At 44.9% G+C, this 15,319-nt stretch overlaps 1 protein-coding gene across 1 annotated transcript in view; it reads right to left on the reverse strand.

The window, feature by feature from the left end:
* Positions 1–15,319, reverse strand: part of LOC130478222 (multiple epidermal growth factor-like domains protein 6) — a 239,285-nt gene that overhangs the window by 128,598 nt on the left and 95,368 nt on the right. Inside the window, 1 exon segment of the mRNA XM_056850373.1 lies at positions 2,930–3,070. Within this exon segment, the coding sequence (XP_056706351.1) occupies positions 2,930–3,070 (141 nt within the window).

Below are 15,319 nucleotides of genomic sequence, written 5' to 3' on the forward strand. Positions count from 1 at the left end.
GTGGGGGTTACCGCACTTGTATTCCCAGCGATATATTAAGAGTTTGAAAATGTTATAAAAAATTCTGTTTGCACTTTAGCTGTAAAGACGTCTTCCAACCATTTATAAGCCGTGGTATCCCAAAACCCTTTTAAAGCGATGTTTTTTATAACATTTTCAAACTCTTAATATATCGCTGGGAATACAAAGTGTGGTAACCCCCTGTATTGTAGGGTTGGATAGGTTGCATTCATTTTCGGGCAACTTGTCTGAAGCATGTGGGAAATGAAAGCTCACGCTTGCCTCTTTCACACGTCTCTGTGTACCAGGAGGCCAGCAAACACATGTACTGAAAGCAAACTGCTCCTGATAAGCACCGTCACCACGTTGACCTAACAGGGTACTTTGCATGTGCCCACAGCTTTGGTGCAAGCAAGCTGACCACTGGATTTTCCAGGGCTTGGTTCACAGGTACCAAAGCTGCACTTGAATGCAAACTATCAGTCCCTGTTCAGTCAACATGGTGACTGCAAGCAGCGCACTCCCCAAACATGTGGCTGCCAACATCCTGATATGTGCAAACATTTTTTTTCTGTTACCCCAGAAGGTCGGACCAGAACCAACAGATTGAAATTAAATCAAAAGAGTTTCCATCTAGACATTAGGAAGAATTTTCTAACAGAGCGGTTCCTCAGTGGAACAGGCTTCCTCGGGAGGTGGTGAGCTCTCCTTCCCTGGAGGTTTTTAAGAAGAGGTTAGATGGCCATCTGTCAGCAATGCTGATTCTATGGCCTTAGGCAGATCATGAGAGGGAGGGCACCTTGGCCATCTTCTCAGTATAGAGTATGAGTCACAGGGGGTGTGGGGGGGAAGTAGTTCAGAATTTCCTGCATTGCGCAGGGGGTTGGACTAGATGACCCTGATGGTCCCTTCCAACTCTATGATTCTATGACATATCTGAAGAGGGCTGCTGCCAATGCATGAATGTTCCCTGCCTATTACTCCCCAAGGCTCTCAAGAAGTACTGGAAGTTGAACTGCACAAAGATATATGTTCTTTCTCCAATTAGTAAGCTTAATGTTTATTCTAAGAGGCCGACATCATCAAGGTACACAAGGTTATATTTTAGAATGCACTGCAAACCATGCAATCCATTGGCGATTATAAGGTTAAGATAACCAATTTCTGTAGAGCTTTCCACATGGCATTCTGGGGGATGTGAATAACCTTGGTGAGGTCAGGGGAAAGCTCCACCACTGACCTATTTGTGTACAAGTGAATGGGAACTGATTTCAGGGACAGAACCCTAGCAGTATCTGCTTGTAGGATTTATGCAGCATGGTGTACTGGTTAAGGTGCTGGACTAGGATCTGGGAAACCCAGGTTCAAATCCCCACTCCACCATGGAAACTTGCTGGGTGACCTCGGGCCCGTCTCACACGCTCAGCCTCAACCCTGGCAAGAATTTGGATGGGAGACCTCCAAGGAATATCAGGGGCATGACGTGGAGAAAGGCAATGGCAAACCACCTCTGAACTTGTCTTGCCTTGAAAACCCTACAGGATCTCCATAAATCAGCTGTGACTTATGCACACAGAGCAGGGCTGAGCTTGCCCCTGCCTTCTTGCACTCTGACTGCACACACCTTTATTCTCCCCAGGTCCTCTGAAACTTGCTAGAGAGAAGTGGCCTGTGCAGGTCCCTGACACTTCTGACCTTGTAAAATGCAAAAGCTGTAAATAAAAGAAGAAGAAACTATGAACCCTCCAAGGTGGAAACAAACTGCCATGTTCCATGTCAGAGGTGAAACGTGGAAGACACACATGATGTAACCTCATGTCAGTCCTCCACACTTTATATCCAGTGTTCAAACAGGACTGGAGAGGCACTGGGGAGAGGCAACTGAACCGCTTCACTGGCATATTTTGAAGAGAGAATCCCTGCAACCAAAATAAAGAAGGGCCCCGGAATCAACTTAAAGACTGACAATATTTATCCCAGAATGAGCTTTCATAAGACGGAGCCCACTTCATCAGATGGCATGGAGTGTACATCAGTTAGGTGGAAAGTATTTCCACTAGAAGCTGTAGACAGCTGTAGTTTGCTGCCTTGAGTTGAAATATTTCTGCTTAAAGGATGAACACTTCAGTACATCTGACGAACTGGGCTCTGACTCACACAAACTCACATTGGAACAAATTGTGTTACTCTTTCAGGTGCCCACTGAACTCCTGTTTTATTTTGTGGCTACAGCCTAATATGGCTACCAATCTGGAAATGCTCCCTAAAACCAGATCACCACCCTAGTTTATTGACAAAGTGCCTAAAATTACTGGGTGCTGCTTGATATATTTAAGACGAATCCTCATCGGCAGGCTAACAAGGAAAAAAACAGGATCGCCGACAAAGTAATGCAAATGATATGCAAACTCTTCCCATTTGCAAAAGCCCTTTTGAAGTGTCCTTATAACGGCATCTTTAGTATCTAAATACATATTTGCATCCTAAAGGAAACTGTTTGAACAGTTTGAACACTGTACAAAAGAGTTCCCAAACTTAAGTGGATAAATGATTGAGGCTGTGGTCTATACAGCTACATATAGCTTATTCTAAGTAGGATCCTATTATGCAATTTCTGTACCGCTTAATGTGTCATGTTAATGCTTATGCAGTGCTTCAGTTCTTTCTGGTGGCTCCAGACTTCTACAATCCTAATTTCATTGGTTACTGAATGCCCCCTTTTTGTTGAATGTACTGACTCACTATGCACTGGTTACTGAATGTCCCATTTTGTTGATTGTATTGACTCACTATGTGTAATCCTCCTTGAGTCCCTGGGAAAAAGGCAGACTATAAATAATATACATAAACCACTAAACTGATTTCAAAAAAACCCAAAACAGCCCACTTGCTTTCATTCAGGAAAGGGTTCCTTCATAACCGATCCTACCAGAGGCTCTACACAGTCCTTCACAGGATTTCTCATCTTCTCCCAGTTTTTGGCCTACTGGGCATTTGCAATAGAAGCTACCAAATGTATTGCAGCACACCTCCTGGCAGCCTCCGTTCTCAACAGCACATTCGTTTACATCTGCAATGAGAAGCATTTCATGAAGGTTGTGTGTGTGTGTTAAGTGTTGTCAAGTCGCTTCCGACTCATGGCGACCCTATGAATGAAAGTCCTCCAAAATGTCCTATCTCTGACAGCCTTGTTCAGATCTTGCAAATGGAAGGCTGTGGCTTCCTTTATTGAGTCAATCCATCTCTTGTTGGGTCTTCCTCTTTTCCTGGTGCCCTCAACCTTTCCTAGCATGATTGTCTTTTCCAGTGACTCTTGTCATCTCATGACATGACCAAAATACGACAGCCTCAGTTTAGTCATTTTAGCTTCTAGGGTCAGTTCATGCATGAAGGTTAGGCTCAGGATATATCACAGGATACAAAATCAGCATCGCAAGACTGGATGCGTCACCCTGACAACTAGAACACAGTCCGCCAGCTAGAAAAGATGATCTGCCGGGTGCTTCGACAACTGTTCTGTGTTTGCTACCTACTGGGAACTGCAAACACAAGCATCGTGCAGGCCACAATGTCTGGATGATTGGCCACAAGGTTTAGCAGCCCTTACCATTATGCTCGAGTCTTGATGCATAAATTATCCACATCTGTCAAAAATGCAATCATGTCCTCCAATGAGAATCAGGAAATAATATTTATTTTATCATGTTTATAACCCTTGATTTGAAAGAATCAATATATCCCCCCCCAAAAAAAAGGCAGGCGCTTCTGCTTGTGCCAGAGTGTATGCATCTCTGTGTGTGTCTCTTTAAGTTCACAATGGGCCCCCTTTTAGTAATTTTTCTGCCAATGTTGGGGGAATTCCTGTTCTGCTGGCAGAAATCCATTTGAGGTCATTAGGATCCAATCCATGCTATGACAGAGTGCCACAGATTCAGGGAAAGACCGTGGCCTTTATGCTGTGCGTGCTAGAGGCACCTGGTGGAAACAGGGGGCTGGATCCGACCAGCTTTTCTGCTGCTGAAATAGGGTTCACTTGCTCTCCCCACAAAAAAAGCTATGGGTGACACTTGGGTGAAAAAGCTGGATGTTATTTAGTGAACTTTTGCTCTCATTCAGCAGGGTTCCTGCACTTCATGTGTTGAGACCCAGAAGGAAGAATTTCAGAGAAAAGCAAAACAGCTAGATTGGAGTCCAGTAGCACCTTGGAGAGCGACAAGATTTTTGGGGGTATACACTCTTGAGCAGGGCGGGGAACCTTTTTCCTGCCAAGGGCCATTTGCACATTTATGACATCATTCAGGGGCCATACCAGGTGTAGATCTCCCGGTGTGGGGGGGAAGAGGCGAGGGTTGCCAGGTCTCCAGCCACCACCTGGAGGTTGGCAACCCCAGGGGAGGCCACACAGAGAAGGCCTGCGGGGTGCCCCCACTCCCCCCTCCCAGGTGGAAGGGCAGCCAGCAGTGGGCCCGAGCAAACGAGGTGCCAGGGAGGCGCAGCCCACAGTTGATCGGTAAGGGAGGAAGGAAAACAGAAAGAGGAAAAGGGAGGGAGGGAGAAAGGGAGAGAAAGGGAGAAAGAAATGGAGAGAGAGGGAGAAAGAAAAGGACGGAGGGAGACAAAGAAAAGGACGGAGGGAGACAAAGACAGAGACAGAAAAAGAGGGAGAAAGAGGGAGAGAAAGGAGAAAAAGTGACAGAAAAAGAGGAAGAAAAGAGAGAAAAGCCTTCCCCCCCACACACACACACACACCCGCTGGCCCCACGCGACTGGGCCCTAGCCTCCCCTGCCCACACACACCCGGCGGCGCACAGAGCCCCATGCGACCGGGCCCCAGTCTCCATGCCCTCTCCTCCCCAGAGTCCACAAAAGCCCCCCCCCCCAAAAGCCCAATCGGCTCCTGCATGCATGCTTTGCCGCCGGGAGCCACCAGCCTCTTTCCCCCTCCCTCTCGCTGCTCAACAGCCGACAGTCAGCGAGAGGAGGTCCAAAGGGCACCGCAGCGCCGCTGTAAGCCGTGGTGCCAGGAACACCCTCTGGGAGGGCCGGCCTGCGCCCCACCTCTGCAGCAGGGTCCCAGAGCTCCCGAGGGCCACAAAAAATGTCCTCGGGGGCCGCATATGGCCCCCGGGCCTGACGTTCCCCACCCCTGCTCTTGAGAGTCGAAGCTCCCTTCATCAGATATCTGGAGTCGAACCTAAAATGCTACTGGATTCGAATCTAGCTCTCCCGTTGCAGACCAAGGTGGCTACCCTACTGGGAAAAAAAATCAGGTAAATTACATTTAGCTGCACACCAATATTTAGTAAACAAATAGATTGTAGAATTATAAAACACTTTACTCACCCTTTCTTTTGGAAGTATATTCCAATATACATTTTAGAATAATATACACACACTTAAGTTATGCACCATGCTTTTCTCCACCATAACAACCTAAGAAGAGCCCTGCTGGATCAGACCAGTGGTCCATCTAGTCCAGAACCCTGTCCCAGTGGTCAACCCGTTCCTCTGAAGGTCCAACAACAGGGCACAGAGGACAAGTCCTTCTCCAATGTTGCCTCCTGGCACTGGTATTCAGAGGTTTACTGCCTCTGAATGTGGAGGTTCCCTTTAGTCACCATGGCTAGAAGCCGCCGATAGACCTATCCTCAATGAATCTGTCTAACCCCCTTTCAAAACCATCCATGCCTGTGGCCATCACAACATCCTCTGGCTGCGAATTCCACATTTTTATCACTCACTGTGAAAAGAAGTATTTCCTTTTGTCTGTCCTGATTCTACTGCCCATCAGCTTCATTGGATGCCCTTGAGTTCTCGTATTTCGGGAGAGGAAGAAAATATTCTCTCTCCACCCTATGCATAATTTTACAAACCTCTATCATGTCCCCTCTTAGCTGTCTCTTTTCTAAATGGAGAAGTCCCAGACTCTTCAGCCTTCCCTCATAGATAAGGTGCTCCAACCCCCTAATCATCTTGTTTGCCCTCTTCTGTACTTTTTCCAGTTCTGCAATGTCCTTTTTGAGATACAGTTACTAGAACTGCACACAGTATTCCAAATGAGACTGCACTATAGATCAATACAGAGACATTATAATATTGGCTATTTAATTTTCATGCCCTTACCTAATACCCCGTAAATATAGTCTGCCTAGTAAACGTTGGGATGTGACGTCACCCTATGGGTCAGTAATGACCTGGTGCTTGCACAGGGGACTACTTTTACCTTTTAAAATCAGTGTTACCCTGCTTGCAATGCTAATTTTCTCTTGGGTTGTGCACTGGTGATTTTGTTCACAATTTATACAAAGCAGTATTTTGAGCGTATCTGTATCTGTGCTGTAGGTGGCATTCCTCATCACTTAGGCAGCTGGCCAGTAGCTGATACTGCCAAATGCGCAGAGTTTACTGGATTGCTAGAACTGATGGGAAACTGCCACTTCCTCAGTCTTCAGATTCAACCACAAAAGGCAACAGTTCCCATGAAGGCCAGCAAATGCTGGAGAAGGTGGGGAAAACAACTCACAGAACAGAATGTCCCCAGTCGAAGCTAGTATTTTAAAGAGCCCGTCCATGTAGCAGATTGCCCCACCTTCAGAAAGTTAAAGTTTATGACATGGGAGTGGAGCAAGTGTGGAGTACTAGTATGCATAGTACTTCTGTGCATACACGTGCCACACATTTTGCAAAACATTTCAGTTGGATGCTTGCAAATGCCTGAACATTTTTGAACATCAAACAAAGATGCTCGCAAAAATGCAAAGTGTTTTTTTTTTAATTGAGCACAGGGATATTGTCCCATTGCACAAAACAACCCATGTAAAGGCTGCTTCTCACATTATGAAATAAAGATACACAAGATTTCTTGGAGAAGACACGTGAAAATGTGCCTCAAGAAATCCACTTAGTTCTGAGATAGCAAGGTCTCCAGAGCTGCCTTTCCACTCTTCTTCTGGAAGTAGCTATGCGGCCCGTGTTTCTGTTGCCTTCCAGAAAAAGGCAATGCTCACTATGATGTAAGAAATGTTTTCAAACATTACCTGGTTTCCCTAGAGAGGGGTTGGAAATTCACTGCTAATCGACCCAAATTTTCCTGCTTTAGTGCACCAATATCAATATGAAACACATACACATACTCAAAAATGAACAATCTCCCAACTGTAGCACCACCACACCAAACAAGCCCCAGAAATGTCAAAAATTATCAGGGTCTAACACACGTATCTTTCACACTGCATATTTTCATACAGACCAGAAACCATCCCAACAACTTTCCAATTAAACAGCAACGCTGCAAAGGAATTATCAGTTTAAATGGCTCTTTCCTGTCTTTGGAAGGTGAGGATGGAATAATCTTGGCAGGATTCCTGGAGCAAGGAATAGTGTAGTGTAGTGGTTACGAGCAGTGGTTTGGAGCGGTGGATTTTGAGCTGGAGAACTGGGTTTGATTCCCTACTCCTTCACATGAGCAGCGGAGGCTAATCTGGTGAACCTGGATGGTTTCCCCACTCCTACACACAAAGCCAGCTGGGTGACCTTGGGCAAGTCACACACTCTCAGCCTCACCCACCTCACAGGGTGTCTGTTATGGGGAAGGGAAGGGAAGATGACTGAAAGCCGGTTTGAGTCTCCCTTAAGTGGTAGAGAAAGTCGGCATATAAAAACCAACTCTTCTTCTTCAAAGGCAGGTCATTGCTGCCAAGAAAGACCTGTTCCTTGTCTGTCCTCGATCTTCTCCGAGACAAGGAAGGAGACTTCAGCTATCTTTTCAGGATCTCAGTGTAGAGAAAAGTCAGTACAGAAGAAGGCATTACATTAGCTAACTCATTCCTTGATTACGTAGGGTTTTAAATGTTAAAACCAACACGGTAGTTGGAAACCAGTCAGGAACCAGTATAATTTTTTCAGCATCAACATGAAGCTTTTTTTTTTAACTGGCTCACCCCCATTATCAACAAGAATAAAACAAAGGGGGAAAGACCAAACCTAAATGAACTGGTGGTAGTGGTGGAAAGTCACGGTCAACATGCAGCTGACTTAGTGACCCATAGGGTTTCAAGGTTAGAGACATTCAGAGGTGGTTTGTCATGGCCTGCTTCTGCATAGCCACTCTAGACTTCCTTGCTGTTCTCCCATCCTAATGTTAACCAAGGCCAATCCTGCTTAGCTTCTGAGATCTGATGAGATCGGGCTAGCCTGGGCCACCAGGTTAAAGTTAAATGAATTAGGTAACCAAAAGGTTGAGAAAAACAATCCAAAATGAACAAAGTACAGAAGTTAATACAGAAAGTGAAATACAAATACAATTTTAATAGCATAAAGTTTAGATTCTCTGATTTTATCTATATTCTATTGCAATTTTGTATTCCTTTACCACTTTTTGTATTCACTTTTATATTTCATTTGTGCTGGTTTGTTTCATTCACATCATCAACCAGGCAACTGCATTCTGAGCTGCAAATTTCTCGCACATTTTCGAAGGCTGCCCTGTAGAGCATGAATCAATAGTTCAGCCTGAAGTTACCAAGACACGTTTTACAGGGTCTGGATGACCCTTTTATGAGAACAGGTGTAGCTGGAGAATCCTCCTAAGCCAGAAGTTGCCAACCATTTCTTTGATGAGAGCTAATAACAAAACAATATCCCAAACTACACCCAGCTCCCCTCCCTGGCATATTGCCAAGATTTTTTGTGTGTGTGTCCTAGAAATGGGGCATGGACTAGGAAGGGCATCAGAAATGAAGATACCAGCCAAACAGGCACAGAGGGGAAAATCCTATGAAATAAGGATTATTTATAGACAACAGCATAAAAGCCTTTCAAACCCTGTAGGACAAGTCCCATGGGGAAAGCAGCAGTCCTGAGAACCACCATCTAATTTCCAGACAGGCTGCGTGTGGAGCCTGCAACTCCCAGTCTACAAAAATAGCCTGGAGGGACAGCATAGTCATTGCTAGAAGGTCAATAACAGACCCAGGAGAGTCAGCAGAGTTACAAACACTCTTTTGTTCAGGGAGGACAGAACGGGAGAACCATCACTGCTGCCATCTTCAACACCTAAGCTGTGCTTTTGTTCTGCTCTCCCTGTCTCTGGGTATAAACTTGGGCAGGCTGTGAGTCCTTGGGCATGAGGTGAAGGGCAAGCACCAAAGGACTCTTGGCCCTTCGCTCTTAGCCCATGATGTGCACCCTGCAACGCACTGGACCACTGAATTCAGCATCAGCCCAAGTTACAGTTGGTTACTTTCTTCTTGTTTTGTCTAAATTGTATTTTTCTATAGTATTTTCACTGTGTTTATTAATATTGTAAGCCACTTTGGGAAGGGGCCATGGTTCAGCAGTAGAACATCTGCTTGGCATGCAGAAGGTCCCAGGTTAAATCCTTGGCATCTCCAGTTGAAAGGATCAGGGAGTAGTAGGAGATGTGAAAGACCTGTGCTTGAGTCCCTGGAGAGCCAATGCCAGTCTGAGTAGACAATACTAACCTTGATGGACTAAGGGTCTGATTTAGGATTGCCAACTGCCAGATAATAGCAGAAGATCTCCTGCTAATTCAACTGATCTCCAGCCGATAGAGATCAGTTCACCTGGAGAAAATGGCCACTTCGGCCATTGAACTCTATGGCATTGAAGTCCCTCCCCTCCCAAACCCCGCCCTCCTCAGGCTCCGCCCCCAAACCTCCCACCAATAGCAAAGAGGGACCTGACAACCTTAGTCTGATTCAGTATAAGGCAGTTTCATGTGTGTACATGCATGTCCTTTAGGGGAAGAAAGTAGTGAATTAATATTCTAAATTATTTATTCTGGTAAAGGTCACCCAAAGCAGTTTCCATTCCAAACCAATATCTGAAGCCAGAAATCTAAAAGTCCAGTTGATACAAATGATGTTTATAGCACAGTTAATCCTCTGATTCTAGTCTGATTTAATCAACTCGAATACCAAATTTGAAATATATATGTAAAAAGGCACATTTTGAAAAAAAAAACTGTCTTTGCTCTGTCAAAGTCAAAGTTCACATTGATCATACAGCTTTTCATGGTCTCCAAAGTGATTTCTTGGAAACTACGAACAATATAGCTGCAGACCCAAAAACAGCTTGTCAGTATTGAGTTCAGCTGTCATAATGACAGTGCGACCTTGTACGATGATAGTCCTCTCTTCCCCAGGTATTAACATGGCATTACGCAGTTTCACAAAACAGTAAAGGAAAGGAGACATTCAACCTTCCACCCTGTATCTGATGTTCATCTTAGGAAACATCTGGTCATTAATATCCTTCAGGATTGTCCCCCACTGAGAGAGAAAAAACAGAAAAAAAAATAAATCTCTTGGTGTTTTTATGCCTGTACAGATTAATTCATTGCCATGGCCACCGTGGAAAGGTGGATTCAAAATGTTAGAATTATATATTCGTGCATTCTATAATTATGTAGCCTGTTTTCAGCCTGCCCTGGGGACAGTTTTATGGTGGAGGGAAAATAATGTTTGAATAGGCCCCTAATCCTGACTTTCTAAAGGGAGTCCACAGTGAGTAAAATAAGGCTGACCCATTACTGAAGTTCAGTGACTCTGTAAGGGGTCAAAGTGTTCATGGGTAAACAAGCAGACAGGTGGTTTACAATGTAATCCTAAGGATAATTATACCCAAAACCTATTTAAGTCAATGGGTTTAGATAGGAGAAACTGTATTTGGAGGACACTGTGTATCTCCTTTGGCAGCAGTCTGCTCCTTCACACTTAATGTACTTCTCTTATGAAAAAGGAGAAGTAGAGTTGGTTTTTATATGCCGACTTTCTCTACCACTTAAGGGAGACTCAAACCAGCTTACAATCGCTTTCCCTTCCCCTCCCCACAACAGACATCCTGTGAGGTGGGTGAGGCTGACAGTCTCTAAGAGAGCTGTGATTAGTCCAAGGTCACCCAGCTGGCTTCATGTGCAGGAGTGGGGAAACCAACCGGCTCATCAGATTAGAGTCTGCTGCTCATATGGAGGAGTGGGGAATCAAACCCGGCTCTCCAGATATATATATATAGTGAGGTTGCAAAGAGAATCCAGCATCAGGATTACAGTCCAGAGAACTAACCACCGCTCTTAACCACTACACCACGTTGGCTCTCCTCTTTATAGTAACATACCTCTTTATAAATAGACATGGAAACAACCTTTACAAAAGCCCTGTACTACTAAGAGAATTCCTTTTTAAAGTATGCAAAAATCAGAACAGAATACAATAACTGTATAAGTCTCTCTGTATTAAATAGGAATTTCTCAGCATGCAATTACTTTTCTCAGCTGGATGCATATTTCTTTTATTAATGGCATTAGAAAACACATATTGATTAGGAATATTTCACCTTTTTTGTAGCACAGTGTGAGCTGGCATTAGATAGCCAACCTCCCATGGCCCCTCCCTCAAAATCCAAGAAATTCTGGAGGATAGTCACTGGGCAAGTTTTACTTTACATTTAGTGTGAAAAGGGATAGTCCTGTTTGGGTAGGGTTGCCAGGTCCTTCTTCACCACCTGCGGGAGGTTTTTGGGGCAGAGCCTGAGGTGGGTGGGGTTTGGAGAGGGGAGGGAACATCAATGGCATAGAGTCCAATTGTCAAAGTGGCCATTTTCTCCAGGTGAACTGATCTCTATCAGCTGGAGATCAGTTGTAATAGCAGGAGATCTTCAGGTTATGCAAAAAGAAAATCAGCACGGTGGCCAATAGAATTACTATAATAATGCACTATAATTATACATATATGCAATTCAAAAATGTACTATATTCAGTGCCAAAAGTATAACACCAAACCAAATACAATAACAGTTTACAATAACTCCTCTAGGTGAGGAAAGACTGAGATAGCTTCACTTGCATAGCTTCACTTAGCACGAATACGTTCTTTGTTTACTACCTGGAGGTTGGCTACCCTATGTTTGGGTTCAAAAGAAATTTTGCAGGTCAAATTCAGACCCCCAACAAAACATACAACTTGACTCACTTGCTTGAGCTATATTGTTTTAACCTCTGTGGTGGCCATTTTGTGGTTAGCTCCACCTCCCATGGCAGCCATTTTGTAGTTGCACCCATCAGCCTGCGTTAGAATTCCAAAGATACCCCCAAGCTAAAAAAAGGTTAGGGACTCCTGTCATAACCCATCCGAGATGTTTTTGTGTCCTGATAATTGCTGTCACACTGAAAACTGTGCAAAATGGAACTTAAACATTCTCACAGCCAACAAAAAAGTGAAAAGTTCTGAGTCCCACCCCCATATCTGACTTAAGAGCAAGAAATCTGGCGTCTTGGATGCAGCTTTGTGGAACTCCACGCCCTGCAGAAAGTTTTGACTAGCATCTCTTCAGCAGGAGGGATGCTTGCAGACTGAATTTCACGATTAAGTGGCAGATGGAAAGATGAGGACAAACAGCAAGTGCCGGATCATCAAATTTGGCCTCCTGCCACCTTCCTCCATTACTCCCAGCAAGAATCCTTAATTTTCCTGCCTCGATAGCCATAAAAAAAAATAAGACTTGCTTCCTCTCCTGTTAATAATCAGGCTGCTGTATCAGGCCAAGGAAAAAGATGCAACACAAGAACAAAAGAAGCATCTTATGGCATCTTAAAGACTGACAATGGGGGGGGGGCTTCAAGTCACAGCCTACTTATGGATTTCCAAGGCAAGAGATGTTCAGAGGTGATTTGCCATAGCCTACCTCTGCTTGATGCCCTGGTATTCCTTGGAGGTATCCCATCCAAATTCTTGCCAGGGTTGAGGCTGAGAGTGTTTGACTCGCCCAAGGTCACCTAGCAAGTTTCCATGGAAGCATGGGGATCCGACTCTGGGTTTCTCTCAGATCCTAGTCCCAACACCTTAACCACTTCACCACACTGGCTCTCCCTTCCAAATAATAACCAGGGCTAGGGATGCCAGGTGCCTCTTCACCACCGGTGGGACCCTGTGGAGGCAGGGTTTGGGGAGGGGAGGGACTTCAATGCCACAGAGTCCAATTGCCAAAGCGGCCATTTTCTCCAGGGGAAAGGATCTCTGTCAGCTGGAGGTCAGTTGTAATAGCAGCAGATCTCCAGCTACTACCTGGAGGTTGGCAACCCTAACCAGGGCTGACCCTGCTTAGCTTCCAAGAGCTGATGAGATCGGGCTAGCCTGGACTATCCAGGTCAGGGTCAAGGAAAGAGATGCAACAAAAGAACAAAAAGGAGTGTCTTAGGGCAACTTCGACTAATGTATTTATTGCAGGACAAGTTTTCCTGGGCTTGAGTCCACTTCATAAGATGCAGTGAAGTGAATCCTGTCAGCAGAGTGTGTGTGTGTGTGGGGGGGGGGTTTTCGCCTGTTTTCATGTCTGCTTTTCTTCATTCTTACCTGGTATCACCTGGTAGGATTATATACTCTGTTCAGAATACCTTTCCTGGAGGATGCTGAGCCAAATATAAGTTACACAGGTTACTATATTCATGACTTGTATGCCTCGATAGTATATGTAATTGTAAGTTTTACACAAGAGGACTGATTTTTTTTAAAAAAAATCAACCATCTTTAAAAATCTACTATCTGGGGTATTCTTCTTGTAGCGACTTCATGGTTGACTAACATTTATGCCAGCCATAAAAAGTGTACTGTCATTTCTTATTTATTATGATACATTTATTTACTGAATTCATACCCCAACTTTCTCCCCCACAGGGACCCAAAGTAGTTTACAACATCATTCTCCTGTATTCCATTTTATCCTCACAATAACCCTGTGAGGTAAGTTAGGCTGATACAGTACGGCTGGCTCAAGTTCACCAAGAAAGCTGGCAGAGTCAAGATTCGAACGTGGGTCTCCTAGAGCCTAGTCCAACATTCTCACTACTACCCCACACTGGCTCTCTTGACTTGAATCCTCCGATGTAACTAGGGTTGCCAACTCTGGCTTGGAAAATTCCTGGAAATTTGACAGTGCCTGGGGAGAGAGCTCAGCAGGAATGTAATGTTTAGAGCAGGGGTCTCCAACCTTTTTGAGCTTGTGGGCACCTTTGTAATTCGGACACAGTGGCTGCCACAGGAGGCGAAGCCAACCACACTGAGGAAGCCCATGTACAGGGGAGAAGAGGGGTGATTTAAAAAATACAGTGGGAAAGAGAAGTGAGAGAGAAGAAGAGTTGGTTTTTATATGCCGACTTTCTCTATCACTTAAGGAAGACTCAAACTGGCTTACAATCGCCTTCCCTTCTCCTCCCCACAACAGACAACCTGTGAGGTGGGTGGGGCTGAGAGAGCTCTAACCAAGATGTAACTTGCCCAAGGTCACCCTGCTGGCTTCATGTGTAGGAGTGGGGAAACCAATCCAGTTCACCAGATTAGCGTCCACTGCTCATGTGGAGGAGTGGGGAATCAAACCTGGTTCTCTAGATTAGAGTCCACCGCTCCAACCACTGCTCTCAACCACTACACCACACTGATTCTCAACATTGTGGTGGCAGCTGCCACTGCACAGACAATTGGATCTCCAATACCCAATGCTGGGTAAAAGCCCCACCCACTTTCTAAAAAACAACAACCAGGAAAGGTGTCAGTGGGCCCCGTGGCATCCATGGGCACTATGTTAGGGACCCCCTGCCATAGAGTGTGCTCTCTGAAGCTGACGTTTCCTCCAGGGAAACGTAGTAGTCTGAAAATCAGCTGTAATTCCTGGAGGGTGGTAACCCTGCACGTGATTTTGCATTTGATGTTTATAGCCACTGATGAAATGTGAAAAGAGTATCTGGCAGTTCTGCACTTTGCAGATCAATCCAACTGTAGAATTTGTTCAGTAATCTTTCAGTTTTCAAGTCATAAAACCTTAATATGCTGCTAAGCTAAAGTATGATGTCAAATACAGGTGCTTTTGAGACGATTATGTGTTTCAGTGTCTAACGAAGTAAAGGAATGGGGAGAGCTTGCATTAAGAATAACTGACTGACACGGAGGGGAACGCAGAAACTGATGGAGCAGCCGCCAGAAAGTGCAGAAACTGACTTGACAGCAAAGAGAGAGCAGTAAGGACACAGAAGAGATTAGATCTAGTGGCTTCATTTAATATAAAAATTGCAACAAAATTTACATACCCATTATTCTTCCAGCTGAGGGACCAACTACACAATACACTGCTTACCTGTCCACTGCAAGTCCCATCAGCCAGATGTGCACTGCGCGGTCTGCATTGAAACGGAGGGCTTGGATTCTATGCCTGTGTTCCGCATGAGCTTCTCTTTGGCATTCCTCTGCAGCAGTGGTTCCCAAAGTGGGCAGCACCACCCCCTGGAGGGCGGTGGGATTACCTAAGGGGG

This window comes from Euleptes europaea, chromosome 5, assembly GCF_029931775.1.
Source record: "Euleptes europaea isolate rEulEur1 chromosome 5, rEulEur1.hap1, whole genome shotgun sequence".
NCBI lineage: Eukaryota > Metazoa > Chordata > Lepidosauria > Squamata > Sphaerodactylidae > Euleptes > Euleptes europaea.